We start from the raw sequence: 14483 nt of genomic DNA on the forward strand, positions 1-14483 counted from the left end.
CTGTGATAGTCAATCGGCGATTGGAAGGGCACAGAGTAGTATGTATAATGGTAAGTCACGACATATACGTCGTAGACATAATACCATTAGGCAGTTGATCTTGAATGGAGTGATTGCAATCGACTATGTTAAGTCCAAAGATAATTTGGCAGATCCTCTTACGAAGGGGTTGAGTCGAGATCAAGTATACTGCTCATCAAGAGGAATGAGATTAAAAATCTACAACTGAAAACGATTGTAGCGGTAACCCAACCTTGTTGACTGGAGATCCCAAGATCTTGGTTCAATGGGACAACGAAGTTACAGAAGTTGTGTTACAGCACATGAGATATTTTATCTCTATCCCAATCCTAGGATGAATTTGTGCTGTCCTACCACATGTAGTGAGGTTAAGCTTATGCTTTTAATGACTTCTATACCTTATAAGGTGGAGTATGGTAGGATACTCTTGATAGAAGTGTCACCTATGTGAGTGTGAAGACATGCCGCTTCAATGAAACACTCATGAATCCAAGATGGTGTCCATGGCCGAAACGGAACCAACCATGAGAACCTAAAGTAGGTGAGATAGGTCTCTGTGTGGGTGTTATTGTCTTAGTATACACCAACAGCTGAGCAGTTCAAGACATCACGTTCACTGCGCAGCCTAGTATACTCGATAGCATTCCACTACGGAAGGTTCAAAGCCACGAGCTACCTCTCCTGATGCAGTGACTTATCGATTGAACTCTTGTAAAGTGTCAGCATGCATACATACATTGCATTAATTTCCATTCATGTGGGGGATTGTTGGATATGATTTTGCAAGGTAAAATTAAGGTGCCATCGATCGTTGGAAGTTTGATATGACTTCAAAATCGAAATCTATGTTTCGCGTAGATAAATCTAGACTATTAATTTGCTCAAAACCGATTACAGGTGAATGAGAAATTAATTGGCTAAAGTTGTGTCCAAAATAACGTTAAGGAAAAGATGGAGTTTTAGTCCCACATCGCTAACCGGCGCAAGCTAAAGTTTCCTTATATGTGTTGCTGTGTTAATGGAGTTAACACAAAAAACACAGGTGCTCTCTACCGATGGGCGAGCAGGTGCTCGCACCTGTGAGCCCGCCACCCGCCACGTGCGCATATGCGCAATGGGCGCTTTGTATGCGCACTTTGCACTTCGCGAGGAGCTGAGGAGTTTTTATTTATGCTCCAGGTGGCAGTGCCTGCATGGCGCGTGATTGTACAGAGAGCGCTGACTGGGCAGACAGATGGCGACCGTCGGATCGAAGATGGTAATAGATCGCAGTGGATGCGATCTGGAGCATTGATGGCTCTGGGTCATAATCTGACCATTGATGAGGAGGTTTGATCTGAAGCGTCGGATTAATAGAGTAAATCTGACGGCTGAGATCAAGTTAGGCTGAAGAGTTAAATCTCTTCAGATCCAACGGACGAGATCATATTATAAATATGAAGAGATAAAACTCTTCAGATCAATGGATCAGATCAAAAGTCATTTGAAGAGTTATAACTCTTCAAATCTGATGGCTGAGATTAAAAGATCTTTAAAGGGTTATACCCTTTCAAAATGAACGATCCAGATCAGCGCTCACCAAAGGATACTTACCTCTTCACCAAGTATATATACATCCCCTTTCTATTGGAAACTCATCTCATTCAATCTTTGCAATCCAAAGCATAACATTCGAGCATCCTCTGCATATAGAGTCCGAGAAGCCTACGAGAAGGTTCGTCGATCTCGAAATTTGTAGTGCTGCTATTTCGAGACAACGTCGTTGTATCTTGGGAACGAGTTGCTGCTATCCGTTAGCACCGTAGCGGAGCAATATCGTTTACGGAGATAGTGTCGAACACTAGCCTCGACGATACATATCAGTTTGCGTACTCCCGGAGCTACCGGAGACAACACATGTATCAATTTTAACTAAAATTATTACATGAGCATTTTAGTGGCGTTTTATCTAAGTAAAATTATTTGAGCAAAAGTATCTTATCAATATGTTTCATATGATATTGTGACTTCAAATGTTTTCTAATTGCCCACTCATGTGGTTGGTCGTTGGACGATGTTTCACTGATATGGTTGTCCATGTAACCTGCTTAGGATTGTCCTGGCGGTCTACGTAGACCTTTTACCTCTACGATTATATAAGATGCCGTGAACGTAAGTGAAGATATGATTTTCTTTTTACACACGAAGGCTAATCCTTTCCGTCCTTCTCTTTTGAGCTCTTAACGCGAGACGAAGGCTAATCCTTTCCATCCTTCTCTTTCGAGCTCTTAACGATTTCTTGCGGTCGTGAGATCTTCCCACTAGCCCCTTCACTGACTTGACCGTTAGAGGGCCACCCTGCAATGTCAACCCCTAATTGATGCCTTTTGACTCGCAAGTCATAGATCGCGAACACGTTGAAGGACGCGATACCCCGGGGCATAGGTGAGTTGGTTACGACGCAGCAGACTTGCAGAAGAGGGCAAGGGTTCGAATCCTGGCGAAGCCAGGCAATACCCTCCTGCGTCGTAACCAACTGCACTTTCTCGATTTACCTCCTCACAGATGGTCGTGGGGCCGACCGTGTGGGGCCGCTAAGGTGGCGGATCCACCTTTTTGCAGAAGAAAAAGCGAACACGTTGAAGGACCTATCTCGACCGTGGTTTAAAAAAGAAAGGAGGGGAGGAACTCAAGTGAGTGAAAAGGACACCATTACTATTTAAGAGACTATTGGAATTTACTCATGTTTTTTAAATGATCAACGACTAAAAATGGTCAATTTTGGCAAAAAGTGCTACATGAACTTAAACCGATTAAAATTTAAAACAAAGACATAAAATTACTCCAAGGGCTCCATTGAATACATTAAAGTTGTCACCATTGAAACTTAATAACTTAGATCTATATGGTAGTTTTGGCCAAATGAACAACATAACCTTCTATAAATTAAACAACAAAGTCAATGGGATAGGATGATTTTAAAAACTTCAGAGAGAAGGTATAAGTTTGAGTTCATGTAACATTTGAACCAATACTATTACTTAGAGTCGTCAATTTAGATTAGGTCTGTCAGATTGATCTACTTCATCGAATAATTTAAACGGGTTGAGTTGAAATTTTATCAATCCATTTTAAGGTGGGTTCAGATGGATCAACCTACGTAGGCCCGTGATCTGCGTGGATCGGTCCGCGGATTGAGATTTTTTTTTAAAATTTAAAATTAAAGGAGAAAATTTAATGAATTAATGAGTTTGACCCATCTAAACCACAATTCAAATTTAAAAATTTCAACTTAACCTATTTAAATTACAATTCAAACTTAAAAAATTTAATATTTTTTATATTTTTTATTTTTTAACAGGCCCGTGGGTTGGTCCGCCTAACCCGTAACCCGTTTTAAGTTGGATTGGATTAGAAATTTTTCAACCCGTCAAGTTGGTGGGCTGGCTTGCCCTCGCTCTCGCCCTCGCCCTCGCTCTTGCCCTCGCCCTGCCATATGATAAGTTTTTAACGGGTTGATCCGCTTCATCATAGATTAATCCGTTTGACAGTTTTACTGCTACCTGCACCTAAACTAATAAAAATTATCAAATGAAGATATAAAATAATTTAAATAGTTCCAAAATCACAATAGAGTGTTTCTTTATGAATTTAGATAGCTTAAATATACATAACATTTTGATCAAAATTATCACATGGATCGATCTATATTTATCAAATTTAACAAAAAAAAACACTTTGTTGTGCTTATTGTAACCTAGTAAGTCGTTCTAGACTTTTATTTTATTTTTAAGTTCAGACAATGTAGATCTATCTAACCGTTTTAACTAAAATTATTTTATGGATCTAAACTATCTAAAATTATTATAATAATCAGGTAAAAAAGTAATTGAAGAGGTTGCTTGTTTGTGACTTTTATGACAATTAAGACCAATGTAATACTTTTGATTAAAACTAGTATAAAGTTGAAGAGAAAAAAAGGATTTATCGGATCAACTGCAATTTTGATGATCGTACGGTTAATCGTGTGAGACGGTTAAGATGATGAATTTCATTTTTCATTAAAAAAAATTATATATAATAATACCTTAAAATTCACAACTTTTGTATAATAACCAACAATACAATAATATCTTATTCTCAGTAGGTAGCTCAAAATTTGTATTGAGGAGCAAAAGGTTATGAGAGATCAGTTGTTGAAGGCTGTGCAGTCTCGTCTGATCTCCCCCTGCGACCCTGTTTTGATTCCCAGCCTCCCCAGCCTGACCATGGCCGACGAGAAGGCGCGGAAGAAGGCGGCCTGGTCCGCGGCGAACTGCTGCACCGTCGGCCTGGACCGGCTGTCCGTGAACAGTACGTCATCGGAGGTGAATAGGCCCTCGCCGTTGAGCAGGTTCCGGTAGTAGACGTTGTCGAAGGTGACGGGGGTGTAGAGGTCCATGTTGACGGCGATCGTGGGGTCGACGTTGCGGGGGCAGGCGCGCATGAGGGCCCGCGCGTAGGTGGCGTTGAGCGAGGGGTCGACGGCGGTGGTCGAGTTGAAGGCGTAGAGGCGGCTGGAGAAGCGGCCGCAGTGGGAGAAACCCACGGTGTGGGCGCCGGAGAGCGCGATCATGTCGGTGGCGGTGAGGTTGTTCAGCCGGAAGAGGGAAACGAGGCGGTCGAGGTTGAAGTCGGGGCCGGGGAGGTGGGCGGCGACCAGCGTTGCTTGTGAGATGAGGCCGTCGCGCCGCCCGAGCTCCACCTTCCAGTTTGGGCCGCCGGACTATAAAAACGGAAAAGTAGCGTGAGTTTTATTTTACCCCCTATTATTTCTGAATTTGTGTTTCGCAGTTCATTGCCCCTAAAAATACTATAATGGGATACAATGGGAAAACTATAGGGGCAAAATATAAAATCCAAACTTTGGAAAGGATCCAAGTGTAAACAACTGCAAACCCTAAAATGGGAAGTAAAGAAGAGAAGGAGAGCGGACTGACCAGGACGACGACGTCTCTTGCGGCGATGGCGAGGATATCGGCGCAGGAAACCACGCCGGGGCACTGCGCCTCCACTGCCTGCTTGGCCTTGATGACTGTGTCGAAGCCGTCGCCGGCGAGCGAGAGGTTGTCGGGCGCATCCTTCTCCGCGTCGTTTCGTGCCGACGCGATCATCACCGACGCGTCGCATCCCTGAGATCACTCGCTTCAATGCCCCCAAATCACTGGATCTACACGAAATCCAATCCACAGAGACGACGCCATCTCACTCACCTGCACGAAGCAGTCGTGGAAGAAGAGGCGCAGAGTCGCCGGCACGGTCACCACCGTCTGGTTCAACTTCCGCCGCACAGCGCCCCTGACGATGGCCTCCACATTTGGGCACGCGGAGCCGTAGAAGTCGGGCCTGAGGCCATCCTCCCCGCTCGCGATCGACATCCACACCGCCGACAGAAGCAGCCATGGCAACCACAGGTTCCACATCTCCACCCTCTTTTCCTTAATCAACTAGTCCAATAGAAAGAAAAGAAAGAAACACAACAGAGCCTCCCTTAGCATGTGCTCAGCCACTTGCTTCAAGGAAATGGCTCTGTTTTGTTCTATTAATCAAAGAATTGCCATGATTGTGGGAATCTGAGCTGGGCTTTACCTGTAAAACCCGGGCCTATAAAAAATTGAGAACTTTGGTGGAAGGTAGTTGCTGACAGCTTTATAGGATTAATTAACTTGATTCCACCGAGCTTTTGATTCAGCACAAAATTATGATAAAAAAGTTAGAAACTAAGTCAAAATAAGAAGGCACTGGCACAATGTTCCTGTTGAGGGCATTAAATCTTTTCCAAAGTCAAAGCTTTCTTGGGTTGATGAAGTCTGTAGGTCTGATTGAACTGTTCTTTTTTGCATGATTAGTGTGACTTTGGTTGGAGCCTAATCATTTCTTTGAGAAGTAATCAGGAAACTGTGGTTTCATTGTTGCTTCTGAGAATGAAATTGTGGTCCACAATTCAGTGGGACAGCTGGTGTTCTCTGCCTACCAAATGCTAATGGGGACTGTTTGAGCTGTGAGGATTTCTTTATTGGAATGGGTCGACTAGAGTAACAATGTTCCTATGGATTGACACGGTTCCCATCTTATTGAAAAACAATGCCCTCCTTTTTTTATTTTCCCTGGTAATTTCCTGTGAGATGAGGCCGCAAGCTCACAGCCAGGTGGTGTTGTAAGCTCGCGGCTAGGTGACCAATGTAAAGTGAGCATTAATAGAACACTAGTCTATTAATCCACCATGTATCACCTCTTAAGTGTAAATCATAGAACAGGTGGTGACAAGTTTCCTCCTAAGACTATTAAGAACCATCAAGATGTTGAACTTATCACATAACACCAACCGTCTCCTAACCTAATGTCTTGTTGAGAGCACAAGAAGGTCACATCTTGTTGTACACATGATACCAAAGCATAAGTTGAAACTCACTTCAAAAGATCCTCTACCATTCACTTCCACATTGTTGAATTGGCTCATGAGAGAGAGAAAGACTTGAAAAATGTCAAATGAAAAATAGCTTAGACATTAGTAAAATCCATCAACGTATTGTATTGTAAGATAGACTAAGATGAACTTGTGAGAGGTCCAACTCTCACACATAATCCTACTGACCTGTTCATCCCAAGAAAAGTTTGTGGGCATAAAATATAAGGTGCGATCTTAGCACCATCTTCCAAGCTAAAAATAAATACCATTGCCTACTTGAACTCCCTTAGAAACAAAAACAAAAAAAGGTTGCAAAATCCTTTACCAAGAAGGCCCCTTTCCATATTATAAAGATAATATGCAAATTTTCTTACTTAAGACCTAGTTGACTTGTGAAAATAAGAGGCTTGAACTATCACATGCCATTACATAACTTCAAGTTCCCTAGGGTTGACACATCTAATCTTAACTTACAATATTTCTAACATTAAAGTTGATTCCCTACCATGTTGTCAAAAGAATGTTCTTCTAAAACTTATCGATGCTTTAGCCTATACATGTCTAGAACTAGCCTTTAAGCTACTCATTGAATAAGCTTGTTCCATAAAACATGTCTGGCCTCTGGATTCCCAACTAGTATAAATAGAAAGTTGGCAAATGAGGCAACTAAAGATAGTGCAAGATGACTTATCCAAGTACAAATATTATTTATTGAATGTATAAAGGCTAAGAGGACAATCTTGAAGTTTGATGCTCTCTAGCCCTACCTTTGAGAACAATAGAGTTTCATCAATAAAATGTATGAATTATAGAGTCACAACAAGCTCATGTCCAATAAATCTAATTATTTTTCTCTACCTAAGACATAATGAAGTCCACTAATCAATAAAATGAAAATGAGATAAAAGTTTGCACTATCTAAGACTACAATTACAAAGAGATTAATGGCCCACCTAGTTGTCTAAGCCATAACCCCTTGGATATTGTAGAGGAGCTAAGAAATTCACTCAATCCATTATGATGGAAAGTCCTACAATGTCGTCTTCAAATGAATTATATTAAAGTCCTTTTTATTGTCCAATTTAATGAATGTGGACACACTAGTTGATGATCTTGGAAGTATGAATGAAAGAAGTAAAAGTACTTTGGCAAAAATTAAAAGAGTGCTCATTATTATTTTTGCTAAAAGGGCGCCTTTTTTTTTTTAAATGTCAAAACAATGCTTCGACATATTTCTCAACTTGGGAATACTTTTATCTCAATCACTGTTATAGCAGCTACGACCATACTTGATTGCTATAGTATAGAGTAAAATTGTTGTAACTTGATTAAAATTATTATACATGGAGCATAGTTATATCAAAATCCTTCAAATTTGATCAAAGTCATTTCAATTTGGTTAAAATAAAGTCAACATCATTGTAACAATTATTGTCCATAACTACTATAATTGTAGCAACTACTCCAAACTACTACAACTTGTAGCAGCTATTAACAATGACTGCTATAACATTTATCATAGCAATTGACAATAACTACTACAATATTGTAGCAGCTATGTTATAGTTGCTACAATAATTTTGAAGTGATTTTGACTGTGTTGAAGTAATTTTGATCAGATTTAAATAATTTTAATCAAGTTGGTAAAGACTATTTTAATATATTAGTACTCGTGCTCTACATGTAGTAATTTTGATTAAGTTGAACTAGTTTATTTTAATACGTTGTAACAATTATGTTGTAATTGTTGCATGTTATAGTAGCTACAATATAGTTATAACAATGTTAAAATAAGAGTATTTCGAGATGAGAAATATATTGAGACTTTTTTTAAGGATGCCCTTTTGATTAAAAAGATAATAAGGAATGTCGTTATGATTTTTGCCCGTGTACTTTCCCAAAGACTGTTGAAGTGAAGCAATTGAGGAAGAGATCAAATTATAGAAATTGATAGCAAGAACTTTAGAAATAAGCTTAGTTAATGAATGCACTAGTGCAATTAGCTTGAAATTGACTACTGTATACGCTCCCTTGAAAATTGGTTGTAAGGTGTTGAAGAAGTAATTCAAATGACACAACCGTGCTAACCCTACAAAAATCTCTAAGCAACATGAGCAAATCCTCCTTGGTGATATGATAAGTTTGTAGTAGAAATTTCACATTTAACCCAACTAGTGCCAAACCTTTATTTTCTAGAGCATCAAAATAGCCAAAATCTCATCTTCAATGGAAAGACTAGTTGCTCCAACTAAGTTGAAGAAGCACTATAAAAAGACTAGTGGTAGATATGAAAACTAAGATAATAAACCATATGAGTCTTGAAGCGATCTAATTTTTTCTCATTTATTCTAAGGATTGAGATAAATGTATGTAAGCACCAATCATTGGCACATTTGTGGAGGAAAAAATTGAGTTCTCACCCTTTTCTATTAGTTTCTCTCTCTATTTCCATAGATTTTGTCATGGTAGATTTAGTTCAACTCGCTGAGGAATTGGACCCTCACAATAGAAATGGCAATGGTTAACATACCAGACCTAGTTTCCCTACTAAGATCTTGTGTTGCCACCCACATTTTGATCATGTTAATGTAGTAATCTGGGCCTCAGTAACTAGCAGTGGGAAGAGCTGAAGACTCTCCTTGGTTTGGACTAGCAAGAAGCCACCAATTGCAAGTCGCTCAACTAGTAGTTCTTCGTACAAAAGTTACTCTTTTGTCCTTAACTAATCGATGTCAAGAACATATAAAAGGGACTGCGATCTAAAGTTGACTAGGATAAATATCTATTTTGCGTGATAGAAATAAAGAATCTAGAACATTATTCATGCAAATATGTTGAAGATGAGCCATGGAAATGATACATGATGAAGACCTCCTCTAGGTGAATTAACTTCCTATCAAAGACATGCCAATCATCCTAGCCCCAAAGATCCAACCGTAAAGGGGTAAAGCACCTCATCCATTGCATTGATAGTGTAAGTGCTCCTTGCCGTGGAGTGTGCAAATGAAATCCCCAACCATGAACCATGGTCTATAAAAACACCCAATGATTGAGGTTGAACAAGAAACTTTCCTTTTCTTCAGCAAAAGATGGAATCCGCCATCCTAGCGACCCCACACAGTCGGTCCCATGACTATATGTGAGGAGATAAATCGAGAAGTTGCAGTTGGTCACGATGGAGGAGGGTATTACTTCGGCTTCGCGAAGATTCGATCCTTATCTACTTCAGCAACTCTGCTCCATCGTAATCAATTTAACTATGCCTCGGGGGCAACTCAGAGCGGGGCACCCGCTCTTCATTAATCAGCAGCCCCGGGGCCATGGTGCCGTGGAGGCATGAGGTGAGAGATTGTGAGATTGAATTATAATTTTTAGAGCTTTTTGTTGGATCGAGAAAGATGGAGAGGGAGGGAGGAGAAGGGGGGAATCTCGTATTTTAAAAATCTTTTCTTTTTAAAGAGTTTTCGAAATCAAAGATTGCAGAAAAATAAAGATAGTACATAAGTTATTTACTTGATTCACAATACTCGTCGGATTGTTACTCCAAGGTCTGTAATTTGATACTGGATTATCTCGATAGACAAATCGCTAAATTCCTCCTTTTGGAAAAACTTTTTCACAAGGAGAAGACGATTACAAAATATAAGAGATTGTAACAATTATAGAAATCCCCTAAAAGAATGCAACAAATGAAATAATATCGACAACAACAAGATAGGAGCTTAATGCAAGTGGTCGGAGTCTTCCACGGTTTGCTTGGATAGCACATTTAGCATAGAAATTGAAGAGTTTAAAGTGTGAGTTGACTTTGTAGCATTGAAATTCAAGCTCTTTTTGTAGGCCCACTTTGATCACCTAGACAACCTTCCAGGTGATTCCAACTGTGAATGTCTATTTGAAAATTTAGCCTATTCATTTAGAAATTTGGCCTATCCGGTCATCTGGATTCTCCTACGGGTGACTACTCTAGATGTGCTCGTCGATTTAAAAATTTGGCCTCCTTCGGTCGCTTGGATTTCCCTCTGGGCATATATTTCGTCATAGTCTAGATCTTCTATTTGACTAAATCTCTTAGCTACTAGACGGACTTTATTTGTAATAATTTCTCTTTTATCGTTTAATTTGTTACAAAAGACTCATTTAGTATCTACTATTAATTTATTCTTCGGTGGAGGTACTAAATCTCATACTTCATTTTTTCTAGATTAGGCTAACTCCTCTTGCATTACTATCACCCAATTTGGATCAGGCAATGTTTCATCTATAGATTTGGTTCGATTTTAGATATTAGGGTCATTTGGCTTATGTTTCTAAGAGTTGATCGGGTTTGAACTCCTAATTCTGGGTCACCTAGAACTTATTCAATTGGATGGTTTGGATTTATTCTTAATGTTCTTGGGTTAAGTTCTTGTTTACTTTGTTTTTCTTGTTGTTGATTTCTAATTATATTTTCACTAACTCCCCTAGTTTATTGTTTGGTTATCAATATTTAATTGTTTATCTTTCTTCTTATCTAAGTTAGACTTCTTAGAGTGATAGGTTTCATCAAATGTTACATTAGTTATTTCTTCAATTTTTAGTATTTTCTTGTTATATACCCTATAAGCTCTACTATTTAATGAGTATCCTAGAAATATCCCATTTTCAATTTTAGATGTAAAGTTTCCAAGATAGTTCTTGGTATTTAGAATATATACATTACATCCGAATACTTATAAATATTTTATATTGGGTATTTTATTAAAATAAATTTCATAAGGTGTTTTATTTAATGATTTATTAATTATGATTCTATTTTGAACGTAACAAGCCGTATTAATGGCTTTGGCCCAAAAGTAGTTGAGTAAATTATATTCATTTAGTATTAACATGGCCACCACTTTTAAAGTTTTATTTTTTTCATTTTACTATGCCATTTTATTGAGGTGTTTTAGGATACGAAAATTTGTGATGATATCTATTTTCTAGACATAAATTTGTGAACCTATGATTCTTGAATTCTCTTCCATTATCACTTCTAATTCTCTTAATTTTTAAGTCTTTTTCATTTTCTATTTATTTGTAAAAATTATTAAATAATTTAAAAATTTTATCTTTATGTTTTAGGATTTTACTCAAGTATATTTAGAGTAATCGTCAATTATTACTAAGCAATATAAATTTTCATTAAGTGACTTAACTCCATCAAATAAATCTAAATATAGTAGTTCAAGCATGATATTAGTTCGATTTTGGTTAGTCAGTTTATGTACTGACTTGGTTTATTTTTCTTTTGATAAGCATTACAAATTGTCTTCTTGATTTTTTAATTTTGGTAATAAATTGTTGTTCATATTCGAAGTCTATTTCTCCGGATGTAGTGTGTTTAGCGTCATGAAGTTGACTTTCTTCATATCCGAAGTCTATTTCTCTAGATTTAATTGTTCTATGAGGTCGTCCACTGGTGTTGTGTAACGTTCCTTGATACTAAACTACATCTCAATGTCGATTTTGAGAAAGCGTTTTATTCGTCATTTTCAATAGCTAAAATCCTTTCTATTAAAGAGAGGTGAGCGAACAGTGTTATACCATTCTTGATGAGACATCGACATTCTTGCAAAAAATAAATATAAATTTTTTTCAAGACTTTGTCTTAAGTAAGTAGTGCAATAGAAAAAGAAATAATGACAAAAAAATAGAACAAAAATTTGTAGGGAAAACAATAATAATAAAATATTTACTTGATGATTGCACCATATTTGAACACCCTTGCTCTAATGTCAATTGTTGGATCAAGAAAGACGAGAGAAGGGGTGAATTTTGTATTTTAAAAATATTTTCTTTTTAAAGAGTTTTCGAAATCAAAGATTACAATGGAAAAATAAAGATAACACATAAGTTTTTTACATCCTCATCGAATTGCTACTTCAAGGGTCGTAATCCAATACTGGACTATCTCGATGGACAAATCATTAAAATCCTTTTTCCAAAAAAATTTTCTGAAAAAAAAAATTGACAAGGAGGAGACAATCACAAAATAATGTAGGAGATTGTAACAATTATACAAATCTCCTAAAAGAATGCAATAAATGAAATACTATTGACAACAACAAGATAGGAGTTTGATGTAGGTTGTCGAAGACTTTCATGGCTTGCTTGGACAACGAATTTAGCACAGAGAATGAAGTGTTGAAAGTGTGAGTTGACTCTGTAGCATTGAAATTTGAGTCCTTTTTTATAGGTCTCCAATCGCCTAGATAGTCTTCCAGGTGACTCCAACTCTGTATGTTGATTTGGAAATTCAACCTGTTGATTTAAAAATTTAGTCTCTTCGATCACCGAGATTCCTCAACGGGGGACTCCACTTTGGTCGCTTGGACTGCCTTCTGGGCGGCTCCATTTGTGTTCGTCGATTTGAAATTTTGACTTTTTTTGGTTGCCTGGATTCCCGTTCAGACGACTCCAACATGACTTTATTCGTTTCGATGTATTTTTGGTATTTTTTCTCTTTGATCGCCTCAAATTCGTTTTGCCAAAAATTGCTCTCTAAGCGTCTAGAAACTATACGGTCGCTTGGAATCCATCAAGTCGTCCGAATTCTTACAAAATCGAATTAGCTCATAAATAGTATATTATCATTTGATAGTTATTCAACTGTTCCATCTCAACTTCGGAATCCAAGTTGAACTATTAGTCAGATCGTCGCTTAATTCTTATCCCCATAAAAAAGACTCGCCCTTTCCACTTTACTCTTGAAGCTTACCTGCCAAACATCTTGTGACTTGTTTGAACTTACTTTGTTTGACATCCGATCTCTAGACTTATTAGACCTTTCCTTGCCTCGATATTCAATCCTTATCCGTCAAGATTTCTGATCTAATTCTGTCCAATTGGCTTATTAGGATTTTTACTCTGCACACTTAATATACATCAACTCACAAACATATCCTAACTTCAAATATGACTCATACATCAAAATATAAGAGTGTTGTTCCAACACCAACACTTTTGTCTTTACATAGCATCATTCTAAATGATGTATTTAGCTAGATCGAGATAAACTACTTAGTGGCTTGGTGCAAAGCCTCCAATTAGGAAAGCACTTGACCTTGTTGTATTTTACTGATATAGCTCAATCCTAAGACACTTTTTATTATTTTGTTTATAATTAGAGCTAGCACAACTACAAATACAATAACAATGTTAAAACACAAACATACAAACTAACAACCAATCTATATGATTTGGTAGTCGTTCGGACTCCTACTTCACAACCTATGATTCGTGGATCAGACCCTTTATCTTTTTTCTTCTTGAAATTTTAGCAGACATATAATATGAATGAAGAATTACAACTAGGGTATACTTTTTCTTTCGCTTGCTTTCTTTCTCTTTTGCTTGGGAAAAGGCTCAGAAATGCTTTGCTTTCACTCAAGAGCCACCTCTAAAGAGCTCCAAAAGATGGTTGCAATATTGTAAAGCTTACCTCCTTTTATAAGCTTCTTATTGTTATAGAAACTAAAATTCACCCCAGGGATAGTCAATGAGACTAACTGGGATTTATCATTTTTTTTATTGTTATAGAAAGCATCTAACTAATTTACACTTATCAGTTGACTATTGTCTTGTTTGTTGACCATTGTTGTAAAGTTTTTCAATAATAGCTTCAGTCCAATTTAATATCAGTATCATTTGAAAAATTAGTTTCTAATAAAATTAATTTAAATTATTTAATTAACTTTTAGTTAATTTTTACTTCTTCAAATTTGTATTAGGCAAATTAACCTTTAATTTTAATTTAATTGGGCAAATTAATTTTTAATTTTTCCTAATTAAATTCTTAAATTAATTAGTATAATTAACTCTTAAATAACCAATCAATCAACTAAGATCATTAATACTTTATAATCTATTATTCTGCCATAGACTACAAGATCACATGCTGGAACATGGGGCTCATAGACAAGGTAGTAATATGTCTAGTTCATAAAATTATTTGATCCCACTAAAACATGTCTGAGTGTTTATTCGATATTTCAAAGCATACTTTCAAAAA

At 37.3% G+C, this 14483-nt stretch overlaps 1 protein-coding gene across 1 annotated transcript; it reads right to left on the reverse strand.

The window, feature by feature from the left end:
• Positions 1-4042: 4042 nt before the first annotated feature.
• Positions 4043-5479, reverse strand: LOC141824035 (peroxidase 51-like). The gene is made up of 3 exons (XM_074711268.1): positions 5253-5479; positions 4980-5171; positions 4043-4765 (listed from the first exon to the last, which is right to left on the reverse strand). Exons 1-3 carry the CDS (start codon positions 5460-5462, stop codon positions 4190-4192), a joined length of 978 nt encoding a protein of 325 aa, XP_074567369.1. The 5' UTR covers positions 5463-5479; the 3' UTR covers positions 4043-4189.
• Between the last annotated feature and the right edge of the window lie 9004 nt (positions 5480-14483).

The sequence above is a fragment of the Curcuma longa genome, chromosome 3 (assembly GCF_044706935.1).
Source record: "Curcuma longa cultivar G26 ecotype Majalengka, Jawa Barat chromosome 3, ITB_CL_G26_1.1, whole genome shotgun sequence".
NCBI lineage: Eukaryota > Viridiplantae > Streptophyta > Magnoliopsida > Zingiberales > Zingiberaceae > Curcuma > Curcuma longa.